General features: G+C 54.3%; 1 protein-coding gene across 4 annotated transcripts in view; it reads left to right on the top strand.

Moving 5' to 3' along the window:
* ARHGEF10L (Rho guanine nucleotide exchange factor 10 like) overlaps positions 1 to 19,900 on the top strand; it is a 90,564-nt gene that overhangs the window by 19,923 nt on the left and 50,741 nt on the right. For 3 of the 4 annotated variants that reach the window (XM_019654883.1, XM_019654881.1, XM_019654884.1), the window contains 7 exons: positions 3,447 to 3,592; positions 5,172 to 5,186; positions 5,419 to 5,600; positions 8,549 to 8,664; positions 9,187 to 9,314; positions 10,836 to 10,936; positions 18,516 to 18,637. In XM_019654883.1, the coding sequence (XP_019510428.1) occupies positions 3,447 to 3,592; positions 5,172 to 5,186; positions 5,419 to 5,600; positions 8,549 to 8,664; positions 9,187 to 9,314; positions 10,836 to 10,936; positions 18,516 to 18,637 (810 nt within the window). The remainder of the gene's footprint in view (positions 1 to 3,446; positions 3,593 to 5,171; positions 5,187 to 5,418; positions 5,601 to 8,548; positions 8,665 to 9,186; positions 9,315 to 10,835; positions 10,937 to 18,515; positions 18,638 to 19,900) is intronic. The other variant, XM_019654882.1, reaches the window with a different exon arrangement.

Below are 19,900 nucleotides of genomic sequence, written 5' to 3'. Positions count from 1 at the left end.
CTTCTGATAGTTTATTATTGGTATATACAAATGCAACTGATTTCTGAATATTAATTTTGTATCCTGCTACCTTACTGAATTCGTCTATCAGTTCCAATAGTTTTTTGATGGAGTCTTTGGGGTTAGAGAACCCTGTTTTTAAAATATAAGGCCAGTACCAAGAAAATAGTCACATCCTAGAGTCACCTGTTGGTAAACTTCAATTCTCTGTGTCCCTAGCAGCATGTGACATGAGCCTCCTGTAATTGAACCCAGATCTGGGAGGTTTTGTACGCTGGGCTCCACCTCCCTTCACCCATCAGAGGATGGAGGTTGGCCCAGATGGTTCAAGGTGACGTGACCCTGTCCCAGGGCACATTGGCGAGAACATGGGTGATTCATTGGGAAAGGGACATGTGTCGTGTGGGGTCTTAGGGTGGTGTTCAAATCTTCTGGGGGAAAAGCTGGGAGCCTGCTGGCTCGATGGGTCCTAAAAGCAGGACTAAGGCCGGTAAGATTTCAGACACATGGGGTGGAACTTTCCTATAGCATGGGAAGGGCTGCCAGGAAGACAATAGCCCTTTCCATGTGGACTGCACTTTACAGTATATAATGCTCTCTAACCCACTTTGCCATCTTTGATCTTCACCACAGGCCTGCAAAGCAGGGCAGGGAAAGATAACCAGTAGGGTCCTTTGTAATTCTAAGCTGCAGGAGCCCTCCATCTTAAGACTCTCCCACCTCAGGCCAAATTCAGGCTGCACATGTGTTTTAGGCCCACACAGTACTTTTAAAGAAAAACGAATCAGTTGCCAACATTTGCAAATGCAGAGGTAGCCCATAAAATTCAGACTTGTGGATCTTGAAGGACTGGAAGAGCTGGCACACTAGTCTGCCTCCCTACACGGCACCGATCGCCTGAGCAGCGGCTGCCACACCCCTTAATCCTCCCAGTGAGGTTACCTGCTGGCGCTGCAGGTGTCTGGGTTTGCTTTGCCTGTTCCAGGAGGATAGAGATGGGAGAAAAGATGGGTTAGGGGATAGAGCCCCCTCTTGGGGGGATGTCCCCATCCAGGATCGCTCAGCGTGGGCATGAGGGCTGGGGGTCACCCCTCGTCCCCATCCCATTTGCAGACAGGATCCCCTCAGCTAGTGACACACAAGCCTTCTGTTTTGAAATGTCTCTTGAGAAAAAGACTTCAGCCCAGCCATGGCCACCTGTGCTGGTATTTAATGGTCTTTGCTCTTGGGAGCATCTTCTTCTGTTTCCTCCTTTAGCTCCCTTTCTCTAACCAGGAGGGTTTCTCTTGCCTGGGCTCACACACCTGTGCAGCTGCAGTGGGAAGAGATCACGGCAGAGGAGGAGGCCCTGTTCCCTAGCAGGTGCCCTGGGAAGAGCTGCCTGTATTCCTCTCTTCTGTCCCCAACAAGGACCCAGGCCGTAAGGAGCCGTGGTGACTGGCTGGAAGTTAGGAAGACCTGTTGGTGTTGGGCAGGGAGCTGAAGGCTCAGTTTCTCCACCAGTCAAGTGGAGGCATGTTTGATACATGTGGGCTGTTGTTGTGAAGAGTGTGGTGGTGGCCACATAGGGTGCCTTCCCTCTGCCAGGGCCCCCTGGGTCAGTTTTGGCCAGTGCTGAGACCAATCCTCTGATTTTCCTCTTGTCGTCTGTCATCCAGGGAAAAGCAGAAATGAAACTGGGTGTGCTCAAAACGGAACCGTGCAGTTGTTTCAAAATGTGCCCGCTCAGAACTTTCCAGGGGGGTGTTTGTGCAACATCCGGGTTTTCTTTTTAATTTGCCTTTAGGGGTGGGGGGATGGTCGCCAGAAGCTCAGGGGACTTTCCTTTCCAAAGTTTTGGGTCACAACACACTTGGCAGTCTTCCAAGGGGCCTGCTGTTTTCAGGGACCCAGTCATGTTTTCATGATCTGGCGGTCAGCTTGTTGATGGATGTAGTGGGGTGGGGGAAGCCAGCCTTAGCAGTTATGGGGGCACCCCAGAGGGACCCCAAGTCCTTTTTTGTTGTAGGAGCAGTAGGGCCTCCCTGACTCCTATCTCGCTCAGCCAGGAGCTGGAGGGTGTGTGGCGAGCTGCCTGGTGCTGGGGGGACAGTACGCATGGCCTGGCTCCATCCTACGCTGGGTCTCACCAAGTCACTTAACCTGTGGAATCTCCACTTCCTCCTGTGGAATGGGCGTGGCCTCAGGAACTGCTGAGCCAATGGAACGAGAAGTGGAATATTTAGTGCCAAGCACAGTACCCGGCACACAGTGGGGTTTGTTACCATTTGGACTTCTGTGTTGACTTGAGAGACATGGTTCTTTGGAGATTGACAGGGCATTCTCTCCAGGAGAGGTTTTGGGGTGCTCTACCCTTTTCCTAGAGAGGATGGAGAGGAAGGGGAGGATAACTGTTGTCTTCAGAGTCATGGGTTTTAGGAATGAATTTTGCCAAATACTCCTCCCCCGCCCCCTCAAAAAAGAAAAATCCTTGTTAGTGAGAAGATGGTTTCCCAGTAGGTTCCTGGGTAGGATGGTGGTCCCAGTCCTGGAAGCGGGTTCTTGGTGTCCAGCCTGAGATTGGCAAACGCCTGCTCAGTTGCCTGAGGCTTGAAGGTCTTTGGCCTTCTCAGAGGTCACCTCATTGACCAGCAGATCTGCCCAACCCCACTGGGAGACCATCCAAGGGACAAGACAGGGTGAGGCTATTCAACAGGTCGGGGTGCAGGAATGGGACCGGCTTCCAGGCCAGGCACCGCCCCGCGTGAGGTCACACCTCTTCATGGATAGCAGCAACAGCCAACAGGACAGTGGCCATCTATGGAGTGGCCACTGTGTGCCACATGCCTGGTCAGCTTCTTGGGCGTGTGACCTGTGCCGGCGCTCAGAAGGGCCCCATACTTGGTTCAGTGCTCTGCTGTCACCGTCTTGAAATCCTTAATGACTTTTGACTGAGGGCTGCGTTTTCACTTTGCACTGGGCTCTGCAAGTGACGTAGCCATGCCCTGTCATGCGTTACCTTGGTGAACTGAGCGGTGGAAATTATCGCCCCACCTGGCAGCTGAGGAAACAGAAGTGAGGAGAGGTGAAGTGACCTGCCAGATGGCTTCACCGCTGGTGCTCGGGGCGTCAGGGTTGGCGCACGTGTCTGTGACTCCGGAGCTTATGTCGCTGGCAGTGCTGGTCACTTGGGATCGTCACAGGGAAGGGCTGGCAGTGGCTGGCTCACCTGAGAAGGGTGCTGGCCACTGGGCAGGGTGGGTGAGAACCCAGAGAACCCAGTGTGTGGTCCTCCAGCCTCTTGTTGCCCCCAGGATGGAGGACGTGGCCCTGTCTCCTCCTCCGCCTCTCCCAGCCTAGGTCCCTTTTGCACACAGCCAGAGAATTCTGGGTCTCTGGCGTGATGATGTCTGTGTAACAGCCTGCGTGCTTGTTGGTGTTGACCTTGTTATATCCCCCTCCCCCAGCTGTTGACCTCGGGCCAGAGGCAGCTGCTTCTCTGTGAGACGCTGACGGAGACTGTGTATGGTGACCGTGGGCAGCTGATCAAGTCCAAGGAGCGCAGGGTCTTCCTGCTCAACGACATGCTGGTTTGCGCCAACATCAACTTCAAGTAAGCTGGCCTCGGCTGTCGCCCCTCCTCAGAGACTCACTCCCGTCCCACCCCAGCCCCTTGGCTGGCTCTGCTGAGACAGGGTCCCACATTGGGTCAGCTTAGGTCTCTGATATTCCGGCTTGACCTGCTGTGTCCCTGGTCCCCAGTGCTAGGAGACACTTGGGGAGGTCATCTGGGGCCAGCCCTGGCCTTTGGGAAGACAGCTGTCCATTGTACAGAGTGGTCTGTTCTGGAATCTGCCGTTGGTCGCTGAGCAGGCTCCTGAGTTTGGACCACTTGGAAATTCAAGAGCCTCTCCCTTGTCCCCACCCCAAATCCCTGCTCCTGTAATTCACACCGACTTTCCCCTGGCTGGATCTTGGCATTTCATAGCACGAGTCTGCCTTTCTCCCCACTGCCCAGAGCACCTTCCCCCGCAGGAGCCCTGGTCTCCTGGTTCGGGGTCACAGGTTGTAGAAATGCCCAGAGCTGGGCTGCCAGGCTGTTCACGAAAGAGTTAGAGACCTGGATGGGGTGAGGGTGATTCTTTAGACCACTGTCTGCACACTCGTGGCCCAGGGGTTGCATTGGCCTCCAGGAATCTTCTGTTTGGTCCACACAGGAAGTTCACACAAACTTGGAGACATGTGACTTCTCTCAAAAATGTGAAGATCCCACACTCTGGGTCCACATTGCCTGGGGCCACATGTGCCCTCTACTGGGGCTTGTGCTCTGCTGTTCTTCACCGTTTACCAACCAGTACACTCACCTGCGTCCCTTGCTTGGCCCTGTAGGTGGCAGGGATTACGAACCTTTACCTAAGGAACTCCAGCTGGGACCCTCCCAGCGGGGCTCTTATCCACACCAGTGGAGAGAATCTCTGCTCTCCGTATTTAACAGTCTCTAAAAAACATCATGGAAACAGCAGTATGACAACAGTAACCAAGATCCAAGAGGGAATGCAGTCACCCATAGTCGAATGTTAATCCCAGCCTGGCTCTCCCATCCGCGGCTGGAGCAGATGGGGGGATGGGGTGCCCACGGAGCCTGACTTAGACTCCATACTCAGAGCCGGCTGTGCACCCCTGCCCGTGGCCACGGCCATGGAGCAGAGTTGGGGCCTGTCCGTGGTTGTGGATCCCGTCCTGGAAGGGGAGCAGGCAGGTTTACTTGTACACTATTCATTCATCAGATATTTATTGAGCCCTTACTTTGTGCCAGCTCACAGTCTAGACAAGACCACCTGGCCCTGGTAGGGGACTCAGGCAAGGAAGCCTCTGTCCCAGGTCAGTGTGGCTGTGCTTATGGCCAACTCATTCATTCATTGACTCGCTTGCTCACTCAATCAAGCACTGTAATTTTCAGGTCTCATGTATGTCCTAGGCACCATATCTGACCGACACCCTGTCTGCTCAGGGCTTACCATGGGGTGATAGGGGTGCTAGTGGCCCACTTTTGGGGATCAGTTTGGGAGATTTGGGTGAGTCATGTGATAGGTTACTGCCCACACCTGGCTCGGCCCAGTGGCCGGTCCCTGGCCTGTAGCAATCACTCAGTACAGTAATGACCTTCCATTTCTTCTTGTCTTTCCCCTCAGGCCTGCCAACCACAGGTAGGAACGTGGGGGCATTGCGGGGCTTGTGATTCTGCATCTGGGGCTGGGGCCTGGCGCTTCTGCCACATCGATGTCTCCCTGCCCTGCCTGGCTTGGTTTTGGCCTGAGATCCTGTGCTTGGGCTTTGAGGTGCCTGCCTGAGCTGGTGTGCTGAGGAGTGGCACTCTGGGCTGGCCCTGGCACCGGGGTGCTGTGGGCTCTCCAAGTCTTGTCCTCTCTGTCCTGGCAGGGGTCAGCTGGAGATCAGCAGCTTGGTGCCTCTGGGGCCCAAGTACGTGGTGAAGTGGAACACAGCGCTGCCCCAGGTGCAGGTGGTGGAGGTGGGCCAGGAAGGGGGCTCCTACGACAAGGACAACGTGCTCATCCAGCATGCCGGCGCCAAGAAGGCCTCTGCCGCGGGCCAGGCCCAGAGTGAGTACCCGCCCGGCTGCTACCTGGGGAGCACCTGCCCAGGCTCAGGGGCCCACCTGGGGATTCTCAGGCTGCTGGGCTACTTGGCTGAGAGGCTTTTGCCAGTGTACAGCCCCACACTGCGCGCACACACACACACCCACAATCCCACCTGCACGTGCACACGCGCGTCTCACAGTCACACCTCCACCCCGCACACTGCACAGGTACCCACTGCCCCCACCCACTCTAGCCCCGTATGCCCTCGGGCACACACATGTGCACATACAGGCATGTGCAGGCGACTCTGAGCCAGAAAGCGTGACTTCCAGTCCCTGCCAGGCCACTGCCTGCCTCCCTGTGTGAGGTTGGCAGGTGTCACCATCCCTCTGGACCGTGAGGGCCCAGGTGACACTCACCCTGTACCCTATACCCTCAGGGACTCAGAGCTGCCTGGCTCTGCCTGGTTCTGCCTTCCCATGTCCTGACCATCCCCTTAGACTTTGCGGGATATGAGGAGAAGGACAGCTCAGGGCGATGCTCAGTGGCCTCTGTCTCTGTCTGTCCACTTCTCTCCGTCTCCATGGTGGCTGCCGCCACTTTCTTCAGTGCTGCTGCAGTAGCGTCCTGGCTGCTGTCCTGCCTTCCACCTTTGTCCCCTTCCTGTCCATCCTCTACCCATCCCCAGAGCCAACTCTTCAAAATGCACATCAGACCTGTGTGTGTCACCCACTACCCTGAAATCCACCAGTGGCTTCTCCTCACTCTCAGGATAAAGTCCCGGGCCCTCACTCTGGCCCACGCGCCACCCACCACACCTCCTCAGCCCACTCTGTCCCCTCGCTCCCTGGGCTCAGCCATACTGGCCTCTTGGTTCCTGGGGCCATGGTCAGCCTGCTGTTGCCCCAGGGCCTTCTCCGGCCTCGTGCAGCTCCATTTTTGTCTGCTGGCCCTTACTCATCCCAGCCCAGATGACACTTCCTCAGGAGGCCTTTTCTGATTCCTTCGGACTGGGCCAGCCCCCCACCGCCACCCCCAGTGCTCTCAAGGCCAGTTGTATTGGTTTCCATCTTTTCCATCTCTTTCCTTGCCACGGCTGTAGCCCTGCCTGCAGCCGGTTTGAGGTGGGTGTTACCAAACATTTGTTGAACGCATGCAGGGTGCTGAGCTGCAGGGCTTACAGAAAGGAATGCTTAGCCTGAAGCACCTCGCACAGGCGGGGAAGGCACTGGGCTACACAGACTCCCCACCAGTGGGCCTCTGTCCATTGCCTGACCCTGGAGGTTGCCTCATGGGGCTGTTGGCAATTCTGGAAAGTCTGAGGGAGTGATTGCATCATGCTGTCCCGCCCTCAGAGGGCTGGACAGCTGCACCCAGGCCCAGATGCAACTCTTTGCCCCTGTCTGTGAGGCAGGAAGGGCTGATTTACATTCCTGACGCTGTTCACAGCAGCCCCCCCCCTCCCCGGGAGGGCTCTTCTGAGCCACCTGCAGCCCCTAGCTCGACCTCATTCCCCTCGCCACTTGGCCCTGACTCTGGGACCCCTCCTTCAATGACTGTTTTGTCTGTGGCTGCATGAGACTAATATGCTGCCAGACCCTCTTTAAAGGGCAAAAAGAAATTCTTGTTGAACCCCAGTTGGCCGTGAATGATTTTTTTATTATATTGTTATTGAAATGTGTGCAAATATAAGACTAGGTATAATAGACGCCTTATGCTTATACCCCTTGAACAACCATAAAACCAAGACAAAATCACAAATGGGATAAAAATGAAGCTACAAAGCCATAAAATTCAAATGAATTTCAGCATTAATTTCATGTGATGGGTGATGTTGTTTTGCTGGAACCAAATTGCTCACAACGTGAATGTGACCCTCCGACAGGGCAGGTTCTTTCGAGCTCTCTGCACCCGTACCGTGGGGTGCCTTATGGTGACCTGCGTTTCCCACCAGCCTACCTATTTGGGTCCCCGCAGAGTTTGTCTTTGTCCTTTGTTTGGTGTGAGCACATCACTCACCTCCCCTGTCCACCTTGCTCCTTGACCCTTACCGATAAACATTCAGTTAGCCCTGCTTGGTGCCCAAGTCCCTGGAAGCCTTGACACCATGCAGCAGAATGTGGCTTTAAAGTCATATCCGTGATTCGGGATGTGCATCTGTTTTTTAGGTGATCATCTAAATGACAACCCAAAATATGCCTCCCTCCTTCCCCTCGGAATTCCATAAGACCTCAGCCTGAAAAACCTTGGCCTAGAGAACACAGCCCAAATTCCCCAGCATGGCATGCAAGGACTTCCCCATCTAGTCCTGGGGGTTCCTCCTCCTCTATCTCCTGCTGCCCATCTTTCATGCCCCTGACATTCCATCTGTATCATCAGCAGGTGGCATCTTACACCATCACTGTTCCATCGCCCTGATATCTTTGTCCCCAGTACCTTCTACCATCTGTGGATATAATTGATGCTTCTCCATCCTTCCACCCCTTCCCCCACGTCATAAGCTCCTTAAGAGTGGGGACCCTGTCTGTCTTGTTCCTAACTGTCTCTCCTACACCTGGAATAGAACCTGGCACATAGTTGGTCCCCAGTATGTTTCTGAACACCTTGCTGTTCGTGGGCTTTCTCAAGCCACAGTGCCTTTGCACACGCCGTTCTCCTTTCTGGCAGTGCCCACCACTCGCCTGACTCCATGCAGGCTCCTTATCTCTTTCAGGCACAGTTGGTTCCCAGTCTTCTGGTTTCCCATGATCCCTTGTATAGACTGGGTATGGCCTGGATCACAGGTGCTAGACTTTACCTGGGATTCGATCCATCCCCCCCAGTAGACAAGAGCCTGGTGATGTTTCCTTCTGTATCTCTGGTGCCATCTCCCCAGGATGACAGTTCTTCCTTTTGGCAGTGAGTGGATGCCAGGGTTCTTGTTGGCCCCTCCCCGCTCCTGAGGCTGAGTTGGGTCTCTCTCTGCCCAGGTAAGGTGTACTTCGGTCCTCCGCGACTCTTTCAGGAACTGCAGGACCTGCAAAAGGACCTGGCTGTGGTAGAGCAGATCACACTCCTCATCAGCACGCTGCACGGCACCTACCAGGTACGCAGCGCCGGCCTGGCCTGGTGGGGCTCCAGGCTCCTCCCTGTGGGCAGCGCCCAGACTCCGCAGTGGGGGTGCTGCTCTCCTGGCCCAGCCCCCTGACGCGGCTTTGGCTCAGCTCCCACCAGCAGCTCCCTGTCACTACCTAGGAGTCCGGTGAGCGGCCTCTCGTTCAGGCCGAGCAGCGCCTGGCTGCGGGGCTTTTTTAATTGTTGTTCTCTGCATGGTGGTCTTGTAGCCACTTCCCGGCCTTGCCCTAGGCCGGAGAGGAAGCTTACTGGGAGGTGTGTCCCTCTCAAAGGAGGGGTGCCAGGTGGGGTCTGAAACAAGGGCTGGGCAGCCTGCCCGTGGCCTGGAGCACAGGGAGTCAGCCTGCTTGTGGCTGAACGAGCTTCCAGGCTGAGCTTCGGGGCTTCTTCCCGTTTCCTCGCCCTTGGGGCGCCCTGACTGTTGTAGCATCTGGTGTGGCTTCTGGGGTGTCAGCGGGCCCTGTGGTGACCTCACTGGCCTCCTCGACCCTAGAACCTGAACATGACCGTGGCTCAAGACTGGTGCCTGGCCCTACAGAGGCTGATGCGGGTGAAGGAGGAAGAGATCCACTCGGCCAACAAGTGCCGCCTCAGGCTCCTGCTTCCCGGGAAACCCGACAAGTGAGAGGCGAGAGGGGCCATCGAGAAAGCGTGGGGGCTCAGAGGGGGTGCCTGGAACCACCTTATTTGTCAATATTGCTGTGAAAGGAGGGGTGTGTGTGCTCTGTGGGTCACACCCAGCGCAGCGTTTGGCGCAGAGTAGGTGCTCGTAGTCGAATGAATGAATGAATGAACAAATGAATGAACCATCTTTTCATACCCAGGGGAAGCCCATCCTCTGTTAGGGTACTCGGACACTCTGCCGATGGCTAGTTCCATTTGTGCTGTGTCCTTTCACTCACATCAGACTGTACAGTCCCCTGGGACCAGGCCCTGGGGACCCAGCCTCCCCCCAGCACTGCCTTTGTCCCCTAATGTCCCCACAGCAGCTTGTGCTCAGTAGACCCTCAGCTGATGTTTGTGGAATTGATGGCAGCCCAGCAAAGACGGGGAAAGGTATCTGTCTGATCCTCCCTTGGCTCTGTAATGTGGGCATTATTATCCCATTTTACAGATGAGGAAGGTGAGGCTCAGAGAGCTACACGACAGGCCCGAGGCCACATGGTTAGAGGTAGAGCTGGCTTCCCAGGGATCTGACTGAAGCCGAGGCTGCAGTGAGGGGCTCAGAGCCCAGGTTTAGAACTCCAGAGGACACTGGGGGACATACTGTTACAAGCACAGTGGCTACAGGAAAGGGAAGATCGGAGCCTTATTGTCTGAGGCAGGGCCGTGAGCCCAGGATGCAAGGCTCAGGACTTAATGCTGAGAGTCAGCAGCTTGGCGCTCTAACCGAAGCTGCCACTGCGCTGCTGAGTGGCCTCGCACAGCTCCCGGCCCTTCTCTGCGCTCCTTTCTTCCCGCGCACCATAGACGGTTAGTGGCATTGATCCTGCCTGTCTCCTGGGGGCTGGGATGGCCTGTGGTGGAGAACAAGCCCCAGAGAACTCTGAGGGGCCCCTGCTGCTCCAAGATGTGACAATGTGGTGACAACCGTGACCTCCAGCTGTCCTGAGCCTGTGCACAACCCCATTCATTCACGTCTTCATTCATTCATGTGTCCAGTTAGCAGACATCTACCAGGCAGCTACTACCCTGTTTCAGGTGCTGGGAACAGACCTGAGTGAGACCCAGTCCTCCTTGTAGAATCCCAGTCAGACACGTACAGGTGTCTGACAAGGCCCGTGGAAAGCTGACCAGGTGGAACCCTGGACGGGCCTCTCGAGCCATAGCCTGTAGGGGACCAGATACCTCTGGCTTTGCTAGGCACCCAAGCCGAGGCATCTGGGACCAAGTTGGGACGTGTGGTGGCCACTCTGGGGGAGGTGGCTCCCCCCTGGGGCCATGGTGGATGGAGGGACTCCTCCCCCAGGGGACCGAGGCTTTGCTGAGTGGCGCCACCAGCCTCTGTGGCTACACTTTGGTGCTCTGAGCAGACCTCGCTCTGTCTGCAGGACACATGGGTTGAGGGACGAGCTGTGTGCTTATCCGGGCGAGCCAGGCCCTTGTTCTGGGCACTCACGTTCCTTGTCCTCCATACTGCAGGTCCGGCCGCCCCATCAGCTTCATGGTGGTCTTCATCACCCCCAACCCCCTGAGCAAGATCTCCTGGGTCAATAGGTTGCACTTGGCCAAGATCGGACTGCGTGAGTAAAGCCCTGAGGAAGAGCGCGTTGGGGGGCAGGGGTGGGAGAGGGGAGGTTTGGGGTGTGTGTGCGAGCGTGGGGGACGTCCAGACTCGTGGCAGACTCCTGAGGTGCCGGGGAGGTGGCGCAGCGCAGACACAACTGGAGCCGAGGTTCTGAGTCCTAAGACTCTGCTTAACGACCTTGGACAAGTCACTTCCCCTCTCTGAGCCTCAGTTTCCCCTTCTGTAAATTGATGGGAGTTGACAGAAAGTAAATTAGTGGTTGCCAGGGACCTGGCGGGAGGGGAGAATGGAGAGGGACTGCTAAAGTTGCCTTTTTTTTTTTTTTGTGGGAATGATACAAATGTTCTCAAATTAGATAGTGGTGATGGTTGCCCAACTCTGAATATACTAGAAACTAGTGAAGTGTACACTTGGAAAGGGTGGGTTTTATGGTAGCTGAATTATATCTGAACAAAGCCATTACCAAAAGCGAAGCAGGTTAGACTAAACTGATTTTCTACCAAGGACCTCTTTTTGATTTTTTTTTCTCCTGTGCACCCCCTAATAATAACACAGATAATAATGAGCATCTATATTTACAGAGCTTCCTGTGTGCAAGCATGTTTCTAAGCATTTTACGTACCTCTTCCATTTCACATTCACAATAACGCTAAGAGGTAGGTCTATTGTGAATCTCTTTTGACGGTTGAGGGCTCTATGGCCCAGAGAGAGGCAGTGACTCGCCTGAGTTCACACAGCAGGAATGGGCCGACTCTGGGCAGTTGCCCCCTGAGCCTACTGTCAGTCCCTGTTCATTCTGCCTCCTCACGCCGGCGAGTTTCTGTCTGCCAAACCACATTCATTAAGTTATAATTACTTTTTTTGTGCGTTTTGTGAATTGACGGGAGGCCCAGGGCCTTGCCGATCAGAGCCATTATTCCCTGTGCTGCACCAGTATCCCCGTTTGCTGATTCCAGCCAATAGCATCGATCTTTTCATTCTGTTTCATTTTGTTTTGTGTTTGTTTTTGCCGTGATCTTTTTATAGATGAGTTTATATTTCCAATAGGTTCTGAAACATTTCCGGAAAGATGTCAGGACTTTCGTCAATGGCTTTCATCAATTAAAAAGCTATTTATTGATTCTACAGCAATTTTCGCCATAGGGGAAAAGAGCAGTGATAAAAACAGAAACATCCCTGCTATCAGGGAACTTACAGGGGTAGGCAGGTATTACATGAGGAGAAAATCAACAGGGAGGGATGTGCTGTGAAGGGGATGGAGCTGGGTGACATGCTTGGCCCTGAGCCTGGGGGTCGGAACTGCTGTCAGGGAGGACCTCTGAGAAGGCGAATCTGAAGCCACACAGAGATCTAGGCAAAGTGGTCCAGGCTTCCAAACAACAAGTGCAAAGGTCCTGAGGTGGCCAGAGCTGGTGAATGGGGCAGGTGGCGGTGGGGGGCCAGGTTTCCAGAAAGCCAGGGTGAGAGGTATGGAACTTGTTCTGCACATGATGAGGAGCTGTTGTAGCACTGAGAGCCCGAAAGCGTTATGACCGATTTCTGTTCAAGTGCATCCTTCTGACTGCTGGGCACAGATGGCGTGAGGAGATCGGGGAGGGAATGGGAGGAGGCTGTGGCTTTGCAAGAGCCAGGTTCAGGGGTTTCTGCTCAGCCAGTCCCTTCGTGGATCTGGTGCCGACATTGCAGATGCCTCCGCTGGGTATTTCTGGGTGACCAGGAGGCCTGGGAAGGGTGCAGGAAGGACTTTCAGCAGAGGCTGTCCCCAGCTCTGGCAGAGGACTGTGGGCGTGCTGGCCCGAGCAAGGGCTAAGTAAGTCGGCTCCCCGAACTGCCAGGCCTCAGGCTGCATGCTCCCCTGCGCAGCAGTGCATCTTGGGCAAGCGCCTGAGCCCTGTTTGTATACCTGCTCTAAAGGCAGGTAAATCTCCTGTTTGAACCCCAGGTGCTTTGCTGAGTGCGGCTTTGCGCTGGAGGGAGAACTGACTGATGTGAGCATCTCAGTTCTCAGCTGCCCGTGAAGACTCTCAGCCGCCCTATATCCACGCAGTTTCATTGCAGCAAAAGTTTTAATGGAACCGGAGTCATTTGAAATCTTATTTGAATGCTTGGGTTCCCCTGGGGCTTGAATAATTTGTTCTTTTTATTTTGCCAGTTTGTTTTTTTTATCTGCAGTGCCTGGTGGGGAGGGGAAAAACACCATGAGCCTGTTAGAAATAGCATATGTTAAAAAAATTTATTCACAAAGGATGTTATTCCTTTAATTTTCTTATTCCTGTATCTTCCTCTCTCCGTGACTACAGTGTGCTAAGATTATAATCCACTGAAGTTTGAGAAAAGAGAGAGCTGGAGTGGGGGCGCCTGGGATCCAGGAATGGGTGTCAGTTCTGCCCCTTGGAAGGGCGGGGATGGGGGTGTGCTGGGGAGTCTGGGGACTCAGTTCACATCCTAGCATGGCTACACTGACCAGCGCAGACCTGGGAAAGGCAGGCTGCTGCCCCACACCTCCATAGCTTAAATTGGAGCTCCAGGGTTATTTTTCCTGTTGTGTTTTGGAATCTTAGCACCGCGTGAAGTGGAGCCGGACTGCCTGGGTTTCGCTCCCCGCTCTGCCGTTTACCAGCTGTGTGATTTCAGGCATACCTTCCCACCCCTCTCTGCCAATTAGTCTCCTATTTGTATGGGCCCTGGAAAAGGGTTGCAGGTAGAAGTCTCCAGAGAAGGAAGAGGTGAAACTGGGGGCTCCTGACCCTCCCTTCCTGTGTTCCCCCCACCCGCAGCTCTCAAAGCTCAGCGTCCCTGGGCCACAGGCCCCTGGAGCCTCTGGCACCATAGCCTTCTGTTCCTACCTCCCCAGAAGCCCTGGGCCTGGCAGGCTGCGGGCTGGTCCTGCGCATGCGACCTGGGGGCCCTCCCGCGCTGCCGCGGACTTGGTTAGTTTTCCAGCCCTCAGTCCTCACAGTAACGCCATTGCTCCTCCTTGCAATGGATCTGGTTACAAGGCCCGAGCATGGCCTAGGTGCCCACCGAGTGCGCCCTGACCCTCATCTCCTTTAACTGTCAGCCATCCCGGAGGTTGGCACCGGGGCCTGCCCGAGCCCTTGGCCGGAAGCAGTGGGTCTGCCCTCCAGGAGGGGGGCTGGGGTGGCCTTGGGACATGATTGGGTTTTACCCTAGCTGGGTGACCACAGCCACTTGCCTGGCCTCCCTGGACACTGGCATCTCTGTCTGCAGGGGAGGGGTGTTTGGAGGAGACACATGCTGAGGTCGCACCAGCTCTGACGTCTGTGCAGGGAGGTGTGAGAGGGGCCTCGGAGGCAGCCTCAATTTGGGAACATAGGGGAAGTTGGGCTGGCCACTGGGGAAGCAGTGACAGAAAGGCATGGTGCTGGGACTGGACACAGGAGGAGTTTGGGAGGCAGGTTGGGCTGGAGAAGCAGAGCAGATCAACCGGTGGTGGTGGGGCCGCCCCAGGGACAGCCGCCCTGAAGCATAGTAATAGGCAATATTCTTAACCTCAAGGACAATGGTCATAACGGGTACCATTTCTTGAGTGCCTAGGATGTGCCAGGCATTATATCTGTTCTGTCCAGTGCTCACAACAGCTCCAAATGGTTGGAGTTAGCCCCTCATTTTCCAGATGAGGCAACAGGCCCAGAGAGGTTAAGTGTCAGGCTCAGTGTCACACTGAGGATCTGCCAGGGCCCTTCTGCAGAGCCAACCTCCCGCAGCGGGCGGGATTGTTCTGTGGGCTCGGAGGTGGGGGAGAGGAAAGGGACGTGGTCCCCAGCCCTGAGCTGCTCCTGCAGCTCTCATGTTCAGTGGGCACTGCAGAGCCGGGCGCTAAATAAGCCCCCACTTAATGTCAATTGGAAATCACAGCTCTGCCGTCGGTGCCAGTTCTTAATGTCACTTATCCCAAGCGGGCCTTCAATTTTCAGCAGCAACAGCCTTCTAATTTGGTCTCAGCCGCTCTGGTTTTGTGACGGGGACAATGTCAGTGGCAGATGGGAAGCAACAGCTCCATTTTCTTTTAACGTTCCCAGGCGCAGGCAGGGAAGCGCCATCTGGAAGGAGAAGGTCAGATCATTAAAAAATATATACATACCAGTAAATTGCCAGGACTTGATGGGCCGTGGGTGCTTGGGGTAGGGGGTGGGGGGAGGGGAGCTCAGGGTGTCGTGGTGTTGGGGGCGGGGCAGGGTTATGTTCACCGGTGAGTTCCAGGAGGCCGCCTGGTGAGGAGTGGGGTTTGGGTGCTCTGCTGGGCTCCTGTCTGGTAGAGGTGAGGGTCTGCATGACTGCAGGCAGACCTTGAAAGCAGGGGCACACTCAAATCTTGCCCCTCTTCATTTGCTGCCCGGCAGCTGTGATGTGAGCACCTACCATGGAGATGGGGGCTGCTCCGCAGGTGGGGGGGCTGTCTCGGCGATCACCGCACATTGCAGGCACTGTGCGAAGTGTCCCCATGGCTTAGTTCCTTGGCTCCTGGCCCTGCCTTTGACTTCTCCCAGTGTCCGTTTCCCCAGGGTCGAATGGGCACGGAAGCACTGACTTCCCCTGGTGGCCGTGAGGATGATTTGAGGCAGTATCAGGACAGAGCTTTGTAGACTGTGACGTGTTGGTGCCACAGTCATTCTGTCATGGTGGTGCCTGTCCTGTGCCGTAGTTGTCCTTTCCTTGATGGCCTCTCCTCCTCGGTGGCAGGAGCCAGGTTTGATGTGATTCCGCCTCCAGGGTCCAGTGGGGCCGTGCCGGCCCGTTTTGGGAGTGAGCACACCACCCAGTGACCCTACTCTGAGGGTTGGGTGCACCGATGTACCTGGTACTCGAGTTGGCATTGGGGACAGGCTGGAGCCCCTGCTAACGCAGGGTGTCCGCATAGCAATGCCTGACATTTGCAAATGCCTTTAACTTCTCAAAGAACATCCACACCTGCCACCTCCGTTCAGCAACTCTTGCAGTGACTGACACTCAGGTGCCACCTTTATCTGGAGGCAATGGCATTCTTTTAAAAAGCCACTTTATTAAGGTATACAAAAAGCTGCCTGTATTTAATGCATACAACTTGATGAGTTTGGCGATTAGTGTACACACGTGAACCCATCATCACGGTCTATGTCATAACAAGTTTATGCCTCCAAAAACTCCCTCCTGCCCTATCTATCTATCTATCTATCTATCTATCTGTCTGTCTGTCTGTCTATCTATCTGTCTGTCTATCTATCTATCTGTCTGTCTGTCTGTCTATCTATCTATCTATCTATCTATCTCATCTATCGTGATAAGAATACAACATAAGATCTACCCTCTCAGCAAATTTTTAAGTACATAATATGGAATTGTTAGCTATAGGCACTATGCTATACAGATGATCTTCAGAATTTTGTCATTTTGTATAACCCAAACTTTGTGTCCTTTATTAATTCCTCCCTGCCCCATCCCCCCGAGATGTGCTTGCTCTGTGTGGGATGGACAGGCTGCTGTCACGATAGTTCAGTTGATGACCTTCCCTTTTCTCTCCGAAGCTCTGGCACAGGCAGGCCTGCCTTCTCATTGTCCAGTGTCACCATGTCCAGGGTCTGTCATGCCCGTGGGTGTCATTGGGGGCTGGTTGCTGGAACATTGCCTGGCTTAGTGCAGAGAACCCGGGCTTTGAGTCTGACAGATCTTGGTCCCCATCTGGGCTCGGCCATCTAGGCACGCATATGACCTGGTCAGTTAAATCCCCAAATGTCAGTCTCATCATTCATACAGTGAAAATCGTTATCTGACTGCTTGGTGATTGTGAAAACAAAGCCGGGGCGCATGTATATAGTGCTCAGCGTGTGCCTGACGCATGGACACAGTGTGTGTGTCTTAGCTGCCCCATGGCCCTGCTGTTGGGATCCCAGAAAGGCAGTCGTCATAGGGAGTGTCGTCATATGAAGCATAAAGGACGGGCTCCTTAGCATGGAGAACTCTTTGGAGAGATGGCGGTTTACTCACTTGCTCACTCCTTTCGTTCATCCTTTCAACCCTGTGTTTGCTGAGCACCTGATCTGTGCAGGCAGCGTGCTGGGTGCTGGGGACACAGTGGCGAACGAGATGGCCCAGATCCTGCCGCCTTGAACGTACATTCTAGAGACATACGGAGATGGATCGTAAACAAGAAAATGAACACAATGATTTTAGGTTGTGGTGAAGACTATGGGAGAAACAAGACAGGGTCTTTCCCTCTGAGAGCAGGGGGACAGTGTAACCGGGCTGGTCCAGGAGGACTTCTTGGAGGTGGCAGCGTGTGAGGGAGCCCTGACCCGTATGGAGGAGCCACTGCAGAGAAGGTGGTTTAGCGGATGCTGTTGAGCGCAGAGGTTCCAAATGCGAGTGGAGGATCTGGGCTTGGGCCTGGGCATCTGTACCTGTAGCAGGTCCCCGGGGGCTTCCATGCCCAGCTGGACTGGGGGACCTGGAGATTTCGGGGTAGCTTCAATGGAAGCAGGAGAAAGAGGCTTCCACTTACCGTCCTCATCACAATCAGGTATAAAGCAGCTTGGCTGTGTCATCACGATCCAAAACCATCCTGTCTGTTTGCTGCTTTACGACCATCTCCCACCTCTCGGAGGTAGAGGCAAGACAGCAAGGACCTGGACTGAGTGCAGCATCTTAACGCTTTCTATTTTATTATTATTTTTTTAAATTGGGGAATTGGGGGAGGGGAACAGTGTTGAGGAATTGGGGAAGGGGACCAGCCCAAGTTGTTGTTCTTCAGTCTTAGTTGTGGAGGGTGCCAGTCACCATCTGGTTATCTGTCAGCAGTTCGTGGCCTCTAAGCTCAAGGTGCTGTGTTCAATCTTAGTTGTGGGTGGGCGTAGGCACCATCCCATGTGGGAGTCGAACCAGCAGCCCTGTTGTTAAGAGTGCATGCTCTATCCACTGAGCCATCCGGGCAGCAGCTCAGCTTAAGGTGCCGAGATCCGTCTTAGTTGTGGGTGGGCGTAACCCACCATCGAACAGGCAGTCTTATTGTTAGGAACATGTGCTCTCACCAGCCGAGCCATCCTGCCACCTGTTGGCAGCTCAGCAGCAGCTCAGTTTGGGCACAGCTCACTGGCCCATGTGGGAATTGAACCGGCGGCCCTGTTGCTCAGCGCTCGCACTCTTAAGCTAACTGTTAACCAACTGTGCCACTCAGCCAGCCCTTAATGCTTTTTGAAACTCTTTTTCATCTATTATTTTACTAGACCCTCACAACAACCACAGGATGGAGGCATTTTTATCGTCTCTGTTTTATAGGTGAATAAATTGAGGCTCAGAGAGTTGGGTGATTTGCACAAGCTTGCTCAGTGAAGGGGAGGCTGAGCTGGGACTCAGGCCATAGGTGTCCTGACTCCTTGCTGGAGACCCACAGCCATGACCATGGACTGAGGTTGGATGTCACCTGGATGGGCGGGAGTGGTGCTGGGGGTCAGCCTAGGCCACCGTGCAGGCCGGGCCTCTGTGGCCTGCAGTGGCTCTCTGGGCTTGCAGAGCTGCTCACTGGCCGCTTGGCCCTCAGCCTCTGACCAGCTTCTCCCGCCTCCTTCTTCTTGCCGTAGGGGAGGAGAACCAGCCGGGTTGGCTATGCCCGGATGAGGACAAGAAGAGCAAAGCCCCGTTCTGGTGCCCGATCCTGGCCTGCTGCATCCCTGCCTTCTCTTCCCGGGGCCTCAGCCTGCAGGTGAGTGCAGTGGGTCTAGCTGAATCCACTGTGGAGGTGGCTGTGGTTCCCCATCTCCTGGGAGACCCAGAGTTTCCAGGCCATGCCCACAGCAGGAGAGGCTCAGCTCCCAGGTCCAGCTTCTCAACTTCTTACTGAGGGAGCTGGTCAAGCCTTTCTGTTGCTCTAGGAGTCAGCTTTCTCACCAAAAAAGTGGGGGGGGGGTAGATGCCCTTTGTGGGTCAAGTGAATGGAAAATTCCATTATTTTGAGCTAACAAATAGCAATGATCTCATCAGTTGATGGCATGACTCCAGCCCAGAAGATAGGCCAGAAATATGCCCAAGTGGCTGTGCCAGACTCTGTGGGCTGGACCCTTTGTGGGGGGTTGGAGCCAGGCAGAAGCCGGCTTTGGTGTAGGTGTGGGGAGGGGACAGGGACACGATCCAAAACCATCATACCTCCCATTTGTCAAGCGCCTGTTGTGCTCTACCTCCACTCTCTTGTTTTAGTATTTATAAAAAGCCTATAAGTAGATGTTTCTAGACCTATGTTATAGGTAAGGACAGATGACGTGACTTTCTAAAAACGACACAGCCAGGAAGAATGGGTCCAGGAATTGTTACCTCACTCTGCCTGATTCCAACACCTGTGGTCTTAACCACCGCCGGTCATCTGTCCCTGATGCCCTGGCCAAGTTCACTTCTTTCCCTGGAGCAACTGCTGTCCATCTTCCTCCCAAGGAGATGAGGCCGTCTGACCTCTAGGGAGAGGAGATCAAGCTTGGGACCAAGGCCCAGATAATTAAGCCCCAAGAAACAAGATGATTGGCCTGTAGGTTGGGGCTCTAAATAGCTGAAAGAACATCCCCTCGAGATGTTGTTCATCCATTATTCATTAATTCGTCCATTGTGCATATAAATTTTGAGCACCTACCAGACCCTGTGCTGGACTCTGGGAATCTAGCGGTGACCAAACATACAACACACCCTCACGTAGCTTTCAATCTAGAGGAGAGAGAAAGGCAAGACCCCGGCAAACCAAAGGAAATAAAAAAGAGTGATGTGTGATATAAAGAAAGTAAATCAGATATAATAGATACAGAGGTGGAGTCAACATAGTTAGGGGGTCAGATAGGGCCTCTTGGAGGAGCTGGCATTTAAACTGAGACCTGAATGGCAAGAAGGATGCAACAACAGCAATAGCCACATAACTTACAATTCTTTAATCTTGGCAATATGGTGGCAGGCCCTTCCATGAGGTGTCTGTGCACCAGGCTCTGTT

Source organism: Hipposideros armiger, unplaced genomic scaffold (genome assembly GCF_001890085.2).
Source record: "Hipposideros armiger isolate ML-2016 unplaced genomic scaffold, ASM189008v1 scaffold_232, whole genome shotgun sequence".
Taxonomy (NCBI): domain Eukaryota; kingdom Metazoa; phylum Chordata; class Mammalia; order Chiroptera; family Hipposideridae; genus Hipposideros; species Hipposideros armiger.
This window is presented reverse-complemented; position numbering and strand designations above follow the sequence as displayed.